General features: G+C 49.9%; 1 protein-coding gene across 1 annotated transcript in view; it reads left to right on the top strand.

Moving 5' to 3' along the window:
- LOC123994061 (platelet-derived growth factor D-like) overlaps positions 1 to 17,294 on the top strand; it is a 127,560-nt gene that overhangs the window by 50,626 nt on the left and 59,640 nt on the right. Inside the window, exon 2 of the mRNA XM_046296548.1 lies at positions 9,559 to 9,748. Coding sequence (XP_046152504.1) covers positions 9,559 to 9,748 — 190 coding nt within the window. The remainder of the gene's footprint in view (positions 1 to 9,558; positions 9,749 to 17,294) is intronic.

The raw sequence follows: 17,294 nt of genomic DNA, 5'->3' as shown, positions 1-17,294 counted from the left end.
ACTGCCTCCAGCTCATTGGCGTGGCAGGGTAGCCTAGTGGTTAGAGCGTTGGACTAGTTGCCTATGCTGTGTGAGGCGCTGATGAAGCCTGCCTATGCTGTGTGAGGCGCTGATGAAGCCTGCCTATGCTGTGTGAGGCGCTGATGAAGCCTGCCTATGCTGTGTGAGGTGCTGATGAAGCCTGCCTATGCTGTGTGAGGTACTGATGAAGCCTGCCTTCTGTTGCCTATGCTGTGTGAGGTGCTGATGAAGCCTGCCTATGCTGTGTGAGGTACTGATGAAGCCTGCCTTCTGTTGCCTATGCTGTGTGAGGTGCTGATGAAGCCTGCCTTCTGTCGCCAATGCCTTGCTGTTTGAGATCATGTAGCAGCAGCTCTCACGCTGTCTGACAGATTTTCCACTCTATATCTGTATTCGTGTGATAAATCAGATACATAATGAATATACTGTACACGCGCCAGTTTAATTCCACTAAATTATGTCAATTAACCTATAAGCTGATAAGCAGGACCAGTCAAATGTAGTTCATCGACTGGTAGTTCCTTCAATGAAGAGGCTAAAGAATAGGCTAAATGAATAGGCTAAATGAATAGGCTAAATGAATAGGCTAAAAAGCATCTCCTGGACAATTGGCTGGTGCAATTTTATTTATTGGCTTTAAAAAAAATATAGAACAAAAAACGGCTATTAGTCCTGATGGCTAACAGAAACCCTGACACACACGCACACACACACACACGGACTGCGTGACCTGCTGAGCTGACTGGACTGTATTTTCTGAGGTGTATGTTGTTTTAGTGGAGAGTTGCCGCATGCATAATAACGTTTGGGCCTACTCCCCTGGGTGCTGAGTTTAGCATACACAGCTGAGACAGAATGAGACCTCTCTCTCGTACCATTCTCTTCCTGCCCCCCTCCCCTTCCTCCGTCCTGTCTTTCATCTTGCCATGCGTGTCGCTCACCAGTGTCGTTAGATATTCAAAACAGTGTGTCCGTGTGTGTTGGCATATAATTGTTTTATAGTGTGAAAGCAACGAGATCTCCCTTTTTTTAATCAATTTGACTTCAGATTCTGACGTTTATCCACGTTTCGACAGCATCTAATTTAGTTTTTTTGACACCCTAGGTTGCTCCTCCTGCTCTTCCATCATTCGGAATGGTTTAGGGTTAAACTTTGGAATAGGGCATAAAAAAGTGTCTACCACTGGGATTGAATGCCCAACCGTCACCTCCATCCACAACACCCTCTGGTAATAGTGTTGCCCCTACTGGCCGGTTTTGATGGCATTTCCCAACATCCATTTTCAAGGTCAATCTTGAGTGATCTGACTGATGAGAGCATCTAATGGCATTGTTCCACTCTGTTAATCAGAGGTCTGGCTGGGCTCTCCATTCAGTCGAGAAGGTGCTTACGCGTCAGGAACCCCCAGCCAATGACTGACTGACTGACGGATGGAGTCATACTCGTCAATCTACAGTCAATTACACTATAATTTTTGCAATTAGAAAATATATATATACAATACTGAAATAACATTTGCATAAGTATTCAGACCCTTTACTCAGTACTTTGTTGAAGCCCCTTTGACAGCGTTTACAGCCTTGCGTCTTCTTGGGTTTGACGCAACAAGCTTGGCACAGCTGTATTTGGGGAGTTTCTCCCATTCTTCTCTGCAGATCCTTTCAAGCTCTGTCAGGTTGGATGGGGAGCGTTACTGGTCTCTCCAGAGATGTTCAAATCCGGGTTCTGCTTCACCATAGGGATGATATGATGCTTGGCATTCAGGCGAAAGAGTAAAATCTTGGTTTCATCAGAACGAGAATCTTGTTTCTCATGGTCTGAGAGTCCTTTAGATGCCTTTTCGCAAACTTCAAGCGTGCTGTCATGTACCTTTTTTTGAGGAATGGCTTCCATCTGGCCACTCTACCGTAAAGGCCTGATTGGTGGACTGCTGCAGAGATGGTTGTCCTTCTGGAAGGTTCTCCCTTTCTCCACAGAGGACCTCTGGAGCTCTGTCAGAGTGACCACCGGCTTCTTCGTCACCTCCCTGACCAAGGCCCTTCTCCCCCGATTGCTCAGTTTGCTCGGGCGGCCAGCTCTAGGAATAGTCTTGGTGGTTCCAAACTTATTCCATTTAAGAATTATGGAGGCCACTGTGTTCTTGGGGACCTTCAATGCTGAGGAAATTTTTTTGTACACACAAACCTGTCTTGGAGCTCTACAGACAATTCCTTCGATCTCATGGCTTGGTTTTTGCTCTGACATGCAATGTCAACTGTGGGACCTTATATAGACAGGTGTGTGTCTTTCCACATCATGTCCAATCAAATAAATTTACCACAGGTGGACTCCAAGTTGTAGAAACATCTCAAGGATGGAAACAGGATGCACCTGAGCTCAATTTAGACTCTCATAGCAGATGGTCTGAATTAGTGATGCACCAATATGACATTTTTGGCCAATCCAATATCCAACATTTTCCTTGGCAAAAAAACGATGCTGATAACTGATATTTACAATTTTAGCAGTCTTTCAAGCATTCTAGTAATAAATAGTTAACACACACACTGAACAAAAAGTTATTTTGTTTGCTTTTACGTCCCCATTACCAGAAAGACATAATCAAAACCGATTGTTCACTTACTTGCTGTGCTGGTTCGTTGTTAAGTTCTTCAGTCTCAACCAGGAATTAAATTAAATTTACTTTATGGGCATGACGTAACAATGTTCATATTGCCAAAGCTTACTTTGGATATTTACAATATGAAAATAATGAGAATCAAAATTGTCAACGGGACAACAACAATAACCAAGGATCAAAATAGCCATTCATTGGACAATAACAATAAGCATACAGTAGTGTACATGTGTAGGTTGATTGGTCTGTCAGACACCTCAACTTATGGCAGGCAGCAATGTAGTGTGCTGCCAACCCACCAGACATGTCAAGCAGTTTCAGCTCTGTCTGTCAGTCTCCTCCTTGGTCCGCACTGTCACTGTGTCCGTATCCATCTTTTCCAGCTCTGTCTGTCAGTCTCCTCCTTGGTCCGCACTGTCACTGTGTCCGTATCCATCTTTTCCAGCTCTGTCTGTCAGTCTCCTCCTTGGTGCGCACTGTCACTGTGTCCGTATCTATCTTTTCCAGCTCCGTCTGTCAGTCTCCTCCTTGGTCCGCACTGTCACTGTGTCCGTATCCATCTTTTCCAGCTCCGTCTGTCAGTCTCCTCCTTGGTCCGCACTGTCACTGTGTCCGTATCCATCTTTTCCAGCTCCGTCTGTCAGTCTCCTCCTTGGTCCGCACTGTCACTGTGTCCGTATCCATCTTTTCCAGCTCTGTCTGTCAGTCTCCTCTCCTTGGTCCGCACTGTCACTGTGTCCGTATCCATCTTTTCCAGCTCTGTCTGTCAGTCTCCTCCTTGGTCCGCACTGTCACTGTGTCCGTATCCATCTTTTCCAGCTCTGTCTGTCAGTCTCCTCCTTGGTCCGCACTGTCACTGTGTCCGTATCCATCTTTTCCAGCTCTGTCTGTCAGTCTCCTCCTTGGTCCGCACTGTCACTGTGTCCGTATCCATCTTTTCCAGCTCTGTCTGTCAGTCTCCTCCTTGGTCCGCACTGTCACTGTGTCCGTATCCATCTTTTCCAGCTCTGTCTGTCAGTCTCCTCCTTGGTCCGCACTGTCTCCGTATCCATCTTTTCCAGCTCTGTCTGTCAGTCTCCTCCTTGGTCCGCACTGTCACTGTGTCCGTATCCATCTTTTCCAGCTCTGTCTGTCAGTCTCCTCCTTGGTGCGCACTGTCACTGTGTCCGTATCCATCTTTTCCAGCTCTGTCTGTCAGTCTCCCCCTTGGTGCGCACTGTCACTGTGTCCGTATCCATCTTTTCCAGCTCTGTCTGTCAGTCTCCTCCTTGGTCCGCACTGTCACTGTGTCCGTATCCATCTTTTCCAGCTCTGTCTGTCAGTCTCCTCCTTGATCCGCACTGTTACTGTGTCCGTATCCATCTTTTCCAGCTCTGTCTGTCAGTCTCCTCCTTGGTCCGCACTGTTACTGTGTCCGTATCCATCTTTTCCAGCTCTGTCTGTCAGTCTCCTCCTTGGTCCGCACTGTCACTGTGTCCGTATCCATCTTTTCCAGCTCTGTCTGTCAGTCTCCTCCTTGGTCCGCACTGTCACTGTGTCCGTATCCATCTTTTCCAGCTCTGTCTGTCAGTCTCCTCCTTGGTGCGCACTGTCACTGTGTCCATATCCATCTTTTCCAGCTCTGTCTGTCAGTCTCCCTCCTTGGTGTCCATATCCATCTTTTCCAGCTCTGTCTGTCACTGTCACTGTGTCCGTATCCATCTTTTCCAGCTCTGTCTGTCAGTCTCCTCCTTGGTCCGCACTGTCACTGTGTCCATATCCATCTTTTCCAGCTCTGTCTGTCAGTCTCCTCCTTGGTCCGCACTGTCACTGTGTCCGTATCCATCTTTTCCAGCTCTGTCTGTCAGTCTCCTCCTTGGTCCGCACTGTTACTGTGTCCGTATCCATCTTTTCCAGCTCTGTCTGTCAGTCTCCTCCTTGGTCCGCACTGTTACTGTGTCCGTATCCATCTTTTCCAGCTCTGTCTGTCAGTCTCCTCCTTGGTCCGCACTGTCACTGTGTCCGTATCCATCTTTTCCAGCTATGTCTCTAACATTTCACGTAAAACCTGTTTTGTTTGTTCACAGCCTTCAGTACTTTTGCATGTTTTAACCCCACGGTCTGTGTGGGCAGTTTTGTTGAGCAGCCATTTCAAAGCCATGACAGAGGGGTATCACGGCTGCTGCAGATGCAGTTGATGAGCTTATTTCTCCAGTCAGTTGTTTGAATGAGGAGTGTGTTCATGTTTCCAGGTTTCAAACATGTTCTCAAATACAATTGAAATAGCAGCAGCGGTATGAGAACCAGCACATTCATGAACATGCAATATGACGAAATACAGTACAAAATCCTCGTCTACCCACTTTGCTGTCAGACTCAGCATGCTCATGGGGCTGACATCGCTTTTCTAAATGTCCGTTGTGAAGCTAATAGCAGTTACTGTGTAACTCCGGTAGGGCAACATCTGAAAAATAGCACCTACTTTGTAGTGTGTACCGGTGCTTGACTAGTTGGCGAAAGCCAACATCATCCTCGACCGAGAACGGTTGATTGTCAACGGCAATTCAATCCATTATTTTGTCATTAATGGTATTTTGCCTTTGAGTTGTCTCGCTGAAATGTTCTTACTCTTTCAAATGACTGCTGGACTTGAACTTGTTTAGTTGTGTAAGTGTAGCGCTTAGTATTGTTCTGCTTTTCTGTATAACACTGTATTTTTCATGGTGTCATTAAATCATCTGCCTTCGTTATCTGACTCACCAGCTGGATCCGCTCATGTAGCAACATTTGAATTTCTGTGTTTTACATTGGATAAAAGCAGAGACACAGTGCTACAAAATAGTATATCATACACTGTATTTGAGGAAACAATGGGAAAGTAATTCTGCTTTGAAAGTTGATAAACTTGTAAACTCACTTTTTAGAAAACCCTCTTTCAGTGTTTTGATACTACTATTGGAGAGCCCTTTGTCTACAACCATTCAGCATTGTTCACGCCCTCTTAAGCCTTAACCCCACCCATTCAGCATTGATCACAGCCTCTTAAGCCTTAACCCCACCCATTCAGCATTGATCACAGCCTTTTAAGCCTTAACCCCACCCATTCAGCATTGATCACAGCCTCTTAAGCCCTAACCCCACCCATTCAGCATTGATCACAGCCTCTTAAGCCTTAACCCCACCCATTCAGCATTGATCACAGCCTCTTAAGCCTTAACCCCACCCATTCAGCATTGATCACAGCCTCTTAAGCCTTAACCCCACCCATTCAGCATTGATCACAGCCTCTTAAGCCTTAGCCCCACCCATTCAGCATTGATCACAGCCTCTTAAGCCTTAGCCCCACCCATCTCATTAAGGGTTGATTCAATCGTTCTCTACTAACTTGCCAGCTACTTCCAGACATCTAATAGAGAGAGAACAGCTCACTGAACATTACTCGCCCTATTGCTCTAGCTGTGGTTTCGTGTTCAGAGCACACACTGGATGCTCTGGCCAATAAGTAGGGTTGTTCCGAATGCCCTGACCTCACAACTACAGTCAAGCACCCAAGCTAACTGGCAAACGTTGGCTAGCTACTTCCAGACACATAATGAGAGAACACCCCACTCGGATCATTTTACTCGCCCTAGCAGAGCTGGTTAGACAGTTTTCATGTTATCCAGAGCGTTGGTGACTGTACCTGTGCTGCTGGCAACAATCGAGTTACGCTTTGTTGCCTACGTTTACTGACAACGGACATATTCAGAGGGTGTTCAGCTTTCAAAAATGCTTCAGTTAGTCTGCGCTCTGGCACACTAAGACGAGAGTCTTTTGTTAAGAAATGTAGCTAGATAGCTAGCTAGGTAATCAATGAATCCCAACACATGACATGATGTAACATTAGTTAGTTAGCGAGCCAGCCAGCTGACATTTGCTAGATAGTTAACAGTACAATTTAAATTTAAATGAAAATACTTTGTCCAAATTAGAGTGGAGTCTTTTGTTAAGACATGTAGCTAGCTAGCTAAACAATGGACCATAATCACAACTGATGATGTTACTACCTTGCATAAATCTGCAGGTAGCTAACCACCAGGTTCTATCGCTATAACTAAATCAAATGTGTCTGAGATACGAAGAATAAGATGATATACATAACATTAGCTAATGACCCAGCCAGCTAACGTTAGCTAGCTAACAGTACATTTGAAATGAAACCACTCTCTGTCAAAATAAGAAACATGTATTATCTGAAAATCTTACCAGTTTACATCATGGTTGGACGCGTCTCCTGTCTGATGCCATGCATGGTTGCCTTAGGTTGATGATGTAATCCAGACTGGTGTTTTCTCCATCTTCTTAGCTATCATATTAGAATTCCACTGATTTCAAAACCCGGTTCTCCAGAAAGTGGAGAGCATACACATAACATTAGCTAACAGTACACTTTAACTTGATATTATGGTTATGCATTTTTACGACACAATACAAAAAAATGAAAGCCACCTCGACACGATTACCTAAACATACTGACCGGCTCATATAGGCAGATGCCTGCTATATGGTAGCCCAATCGAAACGCATCTCTCGGCATGTCCACCCCGCTCATTCTCTCAGCCAATTATGGCTAGCAGGAAGGTTGCTCTCACTTTTTCTGTGGCTAAACCAACTAGGCTTGTAATTTCACAATTGTATCTACAGATGTCATACAAGTTTGATATTAAGGCACATGAAAGTTCACATGTTTGAGAAGGCATTTCTGCCAAAAAAATGCATTTATATTTATAATTTTTCATAAAAAATCTCTCTCCCGTGAAGCCGTGACATACGCCTAGTTTCCTGAAACGGGCCACATATCGGTAAGCATGTCAGCTTTGACGTTGGTTTTGCAGATCTGCATTAAACTAGACATCTGGCCGATGCTGATGTTGCCATTTTTAGATAATATCCTCCGATTCCGACATGTTTACCGATGTGTCGTGCATCCCTAGTCTGAATACTTATAAGGTATTTCTGTTTTTTGAATTTTTTAATATAAATTAGCAAAAATGTCTAAACACTTTTAGCTTCTTCATTTTTGGATACTGTGTAGATTGAGGGGATAAAAAAAAATCAATTTTAGAATAAGGTTGTAACTTAATTAACAAAATGTGGAAAAAGTCAATGGGTCTGAAACTTTCCGAATGCACTGTATATGTAAATGGTTACATTTGGGATTGAGTTGGATTGGCCACTCCATGCATCACTGCTCTCCTCCTCCTCTCCCTCTGCTGTGTGTTCTATGGACGCACTTACTTCCATACACACACACACAGACGCACACACATCATATTCCTTGTTTCACATGGCGTAATTAACATCACTATGGATACAGGTACTACCACTCGTCAGGGAGAGAGACATGACGGAGGGCGTGTGAGAGAGAAATGATGGCGGGAGGGGGAGAGAAGTGTGTTTCTACAGTTGCTAGCGATCATGTGGGGTCGAGCAGATATTCAACACCTTTCCTCATTTGACACAACTCACTAACCCCGTGCCCCTGTATAGGTCACAATAACTACTTCCACTGAGTGAGAGCAGTAGAGAAATGGATTAATGTCCTCAGATTCAGTCACAGAGCATTAGGAGGACTATGTAGTCACAGAGCATTAGGAGGACTATGTAGTCACAGAGCATTAGGAGGAATATAATCGCAGAGCACTAGGAGGACTATGTAGTCACAGAGCATTAGGAGGAATATAATCGCAGAGCACTAGGAGGACTATGTAGTCACAGAGCATTAGGAGGACTATGTAGTCACAGAGCACTAGGAGGACTATGTGGTCACAGAGCACTAGGAGGACTATGTGGTCACAGAACACTAGGAGGACTATGTAGTCACAGAGCATTAGGACTATGTAGTCACAGAGCTTTAGGAGGACTATGTAGGACTATGTAGTAACAGAGCATTAGGAATATGTAGTCACAGAGCATTAGGACTATAGTCACAGAGCATAAGGACTATGTAGTCACAGAGCATTAGGACTATATAGTCACAGAGCATTAGGACTATGTTGTCACAGAGCATTAGGACTATGTTGTCACAGAGCATAAGGACTATGTAGTCACAGAGCATTAGGACTATGTAGTCACAGAGCATTAGGACTATGTAGTCACAGAGCATTAGGACTATGTTGTCACAGAGCATTAGGACTATGTAGTCACAGAGCATTAGGACTATGTAGTCACAGAGCATTAGGACTATCTAGTCACAGAGCATTAGGACTATGTTGTCACAGAGCATTAGGACTATGTTGTCACAGAGCATTAGGACTATGTTGTCACAGAGAATTAGGACTGTGTGGGAATATAAACTGTATTTATTTGAACAGCTTAATTTACAGTTTTTCTTTGTCTGTCTCTCTCTCTCTGGCTCTGTTCCTGTCTCTCTCTTTCTCTTTCTCTCTGTCTTTCTCTCTGTCTCGCTCTCTGTCTCGCTCTCTCTCTCTCTCTGTCTCGCTCTCTATCTCGCTCTCTGTTGGCCTCGCTCTCTCTCTCTCTATCTCGCTCTCTGTTGGCCTCGCTCTCTCTCTCTCTATCTCGCTCTCTGTTGGCCTCGCTCTCTCTCTCTCTATCTCGCTCTCTGTTGGCCTCGCTCTCTCTCTCTCTCGATCTCGCTCCCTCGGTCTCCCTGTCTTGGTCTGTCTCTCTCAGTGTCTCTGTCTCTCTCTCGGTGTCCCTGTCTCTCTGTCGGTCTCTGTCTCTCTGTCAGTCTCTGTCAGTCTCTGTCGTTCTCTCTCTCGCTCAGTCTCTGTCAGTCTCTCTCTCGGTCTCTGTTTCTCTTGGTCTCGGTCTCTGTTTTTCTCTGTCTCACTCTCGCTTTCTCTCTGACTCTGTAACACTGTGTATGAAATCCCAGAGAGTAAACTCACTAACCTATACCAGTTATAACTGCTAACAGACAGCAATCACCTTACAGACTTGTACCGGAAAGAAGAGGTCGTCACGGTAACGGCAACGGGAGGAGTCATTCAGAGCCCCCGTTTTCCTAACGCCTATCCCAGGAACCTACAGTTGTCATGGAAACTACTGTCGCCCCACAACACCCGCATCACCCTGGAGTTTGACTCCCACTTTGCACTGGAGGAACCAGAGAACGAAGTCTGCAGGTGAGAGAGGGAGGAGAGGATAGAGAGGTGAAAGATTGAAGTGCCAGGGAGAGAGAAAGTTGGCTGAGTTTGAAACAGATGAAAAGGGAGATTTGAGTGAAGAGAGTAGGCTGGAAGAGAGTAGGCTGTCATCCCTCTGATGAGGGTATCAACATCTACAGAGACTAAAGAGAGGATGGAAAGAGAGAGAGGGGGGAGGGATGGATGAAGGTTGCCGTCTTTGCAGTAATGAAGAATATGTCCTTGAGGGTGAGAAGAGAGAATAGGCTTTTAATCCCCAAACCAAAGGCATTTGTCTTTGTAAGCACTTTAGACAAGAGAGAGGGGAGAGGAACAGAAAGTGAGAGGGGAGAGGACCAGAAAGTGAGAGGAGAGAGGGACAGGAGGGGAGAGGAACAGAAAGCGAGAGGGGAGTAGAACAGAAAGCGAGAGGGGAGAGGAACAGAAAGCGAGAGGGGAGAGGAACAGAAAGCGAGAGGGGAGAGGAGTAGGAGGGGAGAGGAACAGAAAGCGAGAGGAGAGCGGAACAGGAGGGGAGAGGAACAGAAAGCGAGAGGGGAGAGGAACATAAAGTGAGAGGGGAGAGGCACAGGAGGGGAGAGGAACAGAAAGCGAGAGGGGAAGGGAATAGGAGGGAAGAGGAACAGAAAGCGAGAGGGGAGAGGAACAGGAGGAGAGAGGAACAGAAACCGAGAGGAGAGAGGTACAGGAGGAGAGCGGAACAGAAAGTGAGAGGGGAGAGGAACATGAAAGCGAGAGGGGAAGGGAATAGGAGGGGAGAGGAACAGAAAGCGAGAGCAGAGAGGAACAGGAGGGGAGAGGAATAGAAAGCGAGAGGGGAGAGGAACAGAAAGCGAGTGGGGAGAGGAACAGGAGGTGAGAGGAACAGAAAGCGAGAGGAGAGAATAACAGAAAGCGAGAGGGGAGAGGAACAGAAAGTGCGAGGGGAGAGGAACAGAAAGCGAGAGGGGAGAGGAACAGGAGGGGAGAGGCACAGAAAGCGAGAGGAGAGAGGAACAGGAGGGGAGAGGAACAGAAAGTGAGAGGGGAGAGGCACAGGAGGGGAGAGGAACAGAAACCGAGAGGAGAGAGGAACAGGCGGGGAGCGGAACAGAAAGTGAGAGGGGAGAGGAACAGAAAGGGAGAGGAATAGGAGGGGAGAGGAACAGAAAGCGAGAGGGGAGAGGAACAGGAGGGGAGAGGTACAGAAAGCGAGAGGAGAGAGGAACAGGAGGGGAGAGGAACAGAAAGTGAGAGGGGAGAGGAACAGAAAGCGAAAGGAGAGAGGAACAGGAGGGGAGAGGAACAGAAAGCGAGAGGAGAGAGGAGTAGGAGGGGAGAGGAACAGAAAGCGAGAGGAGAGCGGAACAGGAGGGGAGAGGAACAGAAAGCGAGAGGGGAGAGGCACAGGAGGGGAGAGGAACAGAAAGAGAGAGGGGAAGGTAATAGGAGGGGAGAGGAACAGAAAGCGAGAGGAGAGAGGAACAGGAGGGGAGAGGCACAGAAAGCGACAGGGGAGAGGAACAGGAGGAGAGAGGAACAGAAAGCGAGAGGAAAGAGGAACAGGAGGGGAGCGGAGCAGAAAGTGAGAGGGGAGAGGACCAGAAAGGGAGAGGGGAGAGGAATAGGAGGGGAGAGGAACAGAAAGCGAGAGGGGAGAGGAACAGGAGGGGAGAGGAACAGAGAGCGAGAGGAGAGAGGAACAGGAGGGGAGAGGAACAGAAAGTGAGAGGGGAGAGGAACAGAAAGCGAAAGGAGAGAGGAACAGGAGGGGAGAGGAACAGAAAGCGAGAGGAGAGAGGAACAGAAAGCGAGAGGAGAGAGGAACAGAAAGCGAGAGGGGAGAGGAGAGGAACAGAAACCGTGAGGGGAGAGGAACAGAAAGCGAGAGGGGAGAGGAGTAGGAGGGGAGAGGAACAGAAAGCGAGAGGAGAGCGGAACAGGAGGGGAGAGGAACAGAAAGCGAGAGGGGAGAGGAACATAAAGTGAGAGGGGAGAGGCACAGGAGGGGAGAGGAACAGAAAGCGAGAGGGGAAGGGAATAGGAGGGAAGAGGAACAGAAAGCGAGAGGAGAGAGGAACAGGAGGGGAGAGGCACAGAAAGTGACAGGGGAGAGGAACAGGAGGAGAGAGGAACAGAAAGTGAGAGGAAAGAGGAACAGGAGGGGAGCGGAGCAGAAAGTGAGAGGGGAGAGGAACAGAAAGCGAGAGGGGAAGGGAATAGGAGGGAAGAGGAACAGAAAGCGAGAGGAGAGAGGAACAGGAGGGGAGAGGCACAGAAAGCGACAGGGGAGAGGAACAGGAGGAGAGAGGAACAGAAAGCGAGACGAAAGAGGAACAGGAGGGGAGCGGAGCAGAAAGTGAGAGGGGAGAGGAACAGAAAGCGAGAGGGGAGAGGGACAGGAGGGGAGAGGAACACAACGTGACAGGGGAGAGGAACAGAAAGCTATGAGGGGAGAGGAACAGAAAGCGAAAGGAGAGAGGCACAGGGGGGGAGGAACAGAAAGCGAGAGGAGAGAGGCACAGAAAGCGAGAGGAGAGAGGAACAGAATGTAGGAGGATAGAGGGACAGGAGGGGAGAGGAACAGAAAGTGAGAGGGGAGTAGAACAGAAAGCGAGAGGGGAGAAGGACAGGAGGGGAGAGGAACACAACGTGACAGGGGAGAGGAACAGAAAGCTATGAGGGGAGAGGAACAGAAAGCGAAAGGAGAGAGGAACAGGAGGGGGGAGGAACAGAAAGCGAGAGGAGAGAGGCACAGAAAGCGAGAGGAGAGAGGAACAGAAAGTAGGAGGAGAGAGGGACAGGAGGGGAGAGGAACAGAAAGTGAGAGGGGAGTAGAACAGAAAGCGAGAGGGGAGAGGAACAGAAAGCGAGAGGGGAGAGGCACAGGAGGGGAGAGGAACAGAAAGCGAGAGGAGAGAGGAACAGGAGGGGAGAGGCACAGAAAGCGACAGGGGGGAGGAACAGGAGGAGAGAGGAACAGAAAGCGAGAGGGGAGAGGAACAGGAGGGGAGAGGAACAGAAAGCGAGAGGGGAGAGGAACAGGAGGGGAGAGGGACAGAAAGCGAGATGGGAGAGGACAAGATAGCGAGTGGGGAGAGGAACAGGAGGGGAGAGGAACAGAAAGCGAGAGGAGAGAGGAACAGAAAGCGAGAGGGGAGAGGAACAGAAAGCGACAGGGGAGAGGAACAGAAAGCGAGAGGAGAGAGGAACAGGAGAGGAGAGGACCAGAAAGTGAGAGGGGAGAGGAACAGAAAGTGAGAGGGGAGAGGAACAGAAAGCGAGAGGGGAGAGGCACAGAAATTGAGAGGAGAGAGGCACAGGAGGGGAGAGGAACAGAAAGCGAGAGGGGAGAGGAACAGGAGGAGAGAGGAACAGAAAGCGAGAGGGGAGAGGAACAGGACAGGAGAGGAACAGAAAGCGAGAGGAGAGAGGTACAGGAGGGGAGAGGAACAGAAAGCGAAAGGCGAGAGGAACAGGAGGGGAGAGGAACAGAAAGCGAGAGGAGAGAGGAACAGAAAGCGAGAGGAGAGAGGAACTGGAGGGGAGAGGAACATAAAGCGAGAGGGGAGAGGAACAGAAACCGAGAGGGGAGAGGAACAGCAGGCGAGAGGGGAGAGGACCAGAAAGTGAGAGGAGAGAGGGACAGGAGGGGAGAGGAACAGAAAGCGAGAGGGGAGTAGAACAGAAAGCGAGAGGGGAGAGGACCAGAAAGCGAGAGGGGAGAGGAACAGAAAGCGAGAGGGGAGAGGAACAGGAGGGGAGAGGCACAGACAGTGAGAGGAGAGAGGAACAGGAGGGGAGAGGAACAAAATGCGACAGGGGAGAGGACAGGAGGAGAGAGGAACAGAAAGCGAGAGGGGAAGGGAATAGGAGGGGAGAGGAACAGAAAGCGAGAGGGGAGAGGAACAGGAGGGGAGAGGAACAGAAAGCGAGAGGAGAGAGGAACAGCAGGGGAGAGGACCAGAAACCGAGAGGGGAGAGGACAGAAAGCGAGAGGGGAAGGGAATAGCAGGGGAGAGAAACATTAAGCGAGAGGAGAGAGGAACAGGAGGGGAGAGGACAGAAAGCGAGAGGGGAGAGGAACAGAAACCGAGAGGGGAGAGGAACAGAAACCGAGAGGGGAGAGGAACAGAAAGCGGGAGGGTAGAGGTACAGAAAGCGTGAGGCGAGAGGAACAGGAGAGGAGAGGACAGAAAGCGAGAGGGGAGAGGAACAGAATCCGAGAGGGGAGAGGACAGAAACCGAGAGGGGAGAGGAACAGAAAGCGAGAGGGGAGAGGAATAGGAGGGGAGAGGAACAGAAAGCGAGAGGGCGGAGGCACAGGAGGGGGGAGGAACAGAAAGCGAGAGGAGAGAGGGACAGGAGGGGAGAGGAACAGAAAGCGAGTGGAGAGAGGAACAGGAGGGGAGAGGAAATGAAAGCAAGAGGGGAGAGGCACAGGAGGAGAGAGGAACAGAAAGCGAGAGGGGAGAGGAACAGAAAGCGAGAGGGGAGAGGAACAGGAGGGGAGAGGCACAGAAAGTGAGAGGAGAGAGGAACAGGAGGGGAGAGGAACAGAAAGCGAGAGGGGAGAGGAACAGGAGGAGAGTGGAACAGAAAGCGAGAGGGGAGAGGAACAGGAGGAGAGAGGAACAGAAACCGAGAGGAGAGAGGTACAGGAGGGAAGCGGAACAGAAAGTGAGAGGGGAGAGGAACATGAAAGCGAGAGGGGAAGGGAATAGGAGGGGAGAGGAACAGAAAGCGAGAGGAGAGAGGAACAGGAGGGGAGAGGAATAGAAAGCGAGAGGGGAGAGGAACAGAAAGCGAGTGGGGAGAGGAACAGGAGATAAGAGGAACAGAAAGCGAGAGGAGAGAGTAACAGAAAGCGAGAGGGGAGAGGAACAGAAAGTGCGAGGAGAGAGGGACAGGAGGGGAGAGGAACAGAAAGCGAGAGGGGAGTAGAACAGGAAGCGAGAGGGGAGAGGAACAGAAAGCGAGAGGGGAGAGGAACAGAAAGCGAGAGGGGAGAGGCACAGGAGGGGAGAGGCACAGAAAGCGAGATGAGAGAGGAACAGGAGGGGAGAGGAACAGAAAGAGAGAGGGGAGAGGAACAGAAAGTGAGAGGGGAGAGGAACAGGAGGGGAAGGCACAGAAACCGAGAGGAGAGAGGAACAGGCGGGGAGCGGAACAGAAAGCGAGAGGGGAGAGGAACAGGAGGAGAGTGGAACAGAAAGCGAGAGGGGAGAGGAACAGGAGGAGAGAGGAACAGAAACCGAGAGGAGAGAGGTACAGGAGGGGAGCGGAACAGAAAGTGAGAGGGGAGAGGAACATGAAAGCGAGAGGGGAAGGGAATAGGAGGGGAGAGGAACAGAAACCGAGAGGAGAGAGGAACAGGAGGGGAGAGGAATAGAAAGCGAGAGGGGAGAGGAACAGAAAGCGAGTGGGGAGAGGAACAGGAGATGAGAGGAACAGAAAGCGAGAGGAGAGAGTAACAGAAAGTGAGAGGGGAGAGGAACAGAAAGTGCGAGGAGAGAGGGACAGGAGGGGAGAGGAATATAAAGCGAGAGGGGAGTAGAACAGGAAGCGAGAGGGGAGAGGAACAGAAAGCGAGAGGGGAGAGGAACAGAAAGCGAGATGAGAGAGGAACAGGAGGGGAGAGGAACAGAAAGAGAGAGGGGAGAGGAACAGAAAGTGAGAGGGGAGAGGCACAGGAGGGGAGAGGAACAGAAACCGAGAGGAGAGAGGAACAGGCGGGGAGCGGAACAGAAAGTGAGAGGGGAGAGGAACAGAAAGGGAGAGGAACAGGAGGGGAGAGAAACAGAAAGCGAGAGGGGAGAGGAACAGGAGGGGAGAGGAACAGAAAGCGAGAGGAGAGAGGAACAAGAGGGGAGAGGAACAGAAAGTGAGAGGGGAGAGGAACAGAAAGCGAAACAAGAGAGGAACAGGAGGGGAGAGGAACAGAAAGCGAGAGGAGGGAGGAGTAGGAGGGGAGAGGAGAGAGGAACAGAAAGCGAGAGGGGAGAGGAGTGGAACAGAAACCGTGAGGGGAGAGGAACAGAAAGCGAGAGGGGAGAGGAGTAGGAGGGGAGAGGAACAGAAAGCGAGAGGAGAGCGGAACAGGAGGGGATAGGAACAGAAAGCGAGAGGGGAGAGGCACAGGAGGGGAGAGGAACAGAAAGCAAGAGGCGAGAGGAACAGGAGGGGAGAGGCACAGAAAGCGACAGGGGAGAGGAACAGGAGGAGAGAGGAACAGAAAGCGAGAGGAAAGAGGAACAGGAGGGGAGCGGAACAGAAAGCGAGAGGGGAGTAGAACAGAAAGCGAGAGGGGAGAGGAACAGAAAGCGAGAGGGGAGAGGAACAGAAAGCGAGAGGGGAGAGGAACAGGAGGGGAGAGGCACAGAAAGTGAGAGGAGAGAGGAACAGGAGGGGAGAGGAACAGAATGCGAGAGGGGAGAGGACAGGAGGAGAGAGGAACAGAAAGCGAGAGGGGATAGGAACAGAAAGTGAGAGGGGAGAGGCACAGGAGGGGAGAGGAACAGAAACCGAGAGGAGAGAGGAACAGGCGGGGAGCGGAACAGAAAGTGAGAGGGGAGAGGAACAGAAAGGGAGAGGAACAGGAGGGGAGAGAAACAGAAAGCGAGAGGGGAGAGGAACAGGAGGGGAGAGGAACAGAAAGCGAGAGGAGAGAGGAACAAGAGGGGAGAGGAACAGAAAGTGAGAGGGGAGAGGAACAGAAAGCGAAACAAGAGAGGAACAGGAGGGGAGAGGAACAGAAAGCGAGAGGAGGGAGGAGTAGGAGGGGAGAGGAGAGAGGAACAGAAAGCGAGAGGGGAGAGGAGTGGAACAGAAACCGTGAGGGGAGAGGAACAGAAAGCGAGAGGGGAGAGGAGTAGGAGGGGAGAGGAACAGAAAGCGAGAGGAGAGCGGAACAGGAGGGGATAGGAACAGAAAGCGAGAGGGGAGAGGCACAGGAGGGGAGAGGAACAGAAAGCGAGAGGGGAAGGTAATAGGAGGGGAGAGGAACAGAAAGCAAGAGGCGAGAGGAACAGGAGGGGAGAGGCACAGAAAGCGACAGGGGAGAGGAACAGGAGGAGAGAGGAACAGAAAGCGAGAGGAAAGAGGAACAGGAGGGGAGCGGAACAGAAAGCGAGAGGGGAGTAGAACAGAAAGCGAGAGGGGAGAGGAACAGAAAGCGAGAGGGGAGAGGAACAGAAAGCGAGAGGGGAGAGGAACAGGAGGGGAGAGGCACAGAAAGTGAGAGGAGAGAGGAACAGGAGGGGAGAGGAACAGAATGCGAGAGGGGAGAGGACAGGAGGAGAGAGGAACAGAAAGCGAGAGGGGATAGGGAATAGGAGGGGAGAGGAACAGAAAGCGAGAGGGGAGAGGAACAGGAGGGGAGAGGAACAGAAAGCGAGAGGAGAGAGGAACAGCAGGGGAGAGGACCAGAAACCGAGAGGGGAGAGGACAGAAAGCGAGAGGGGAAGGGAATAGCAGGGGAGAGGAACATTAAGCGAGAGGAGAGAGGAACAGGAGGGGAGAGGACAGAAAGCGAGAGGGGAGAGGA

The sequence above is a fragment of the Oncorhynchus gorbuscha genome, linkage group LG13 (assembly GCF_021184085.1).
Source record: "Oncorhynchus gorbuscha isolate QuinsamMale2020 ecotype Even-year linkage group LG13, OgorEven_v1.0, whole genome shotgun sequence".
NCBI lineage: Eukaryota > Metazoa > Chordata > Actinopteri > Salmoniformes > Salmonidae > Oncorhynchus > Oncorhynchus gorbuscha.
This window is presented reverse-complemented; position numbering and strand designations above follow the sequence as displayed.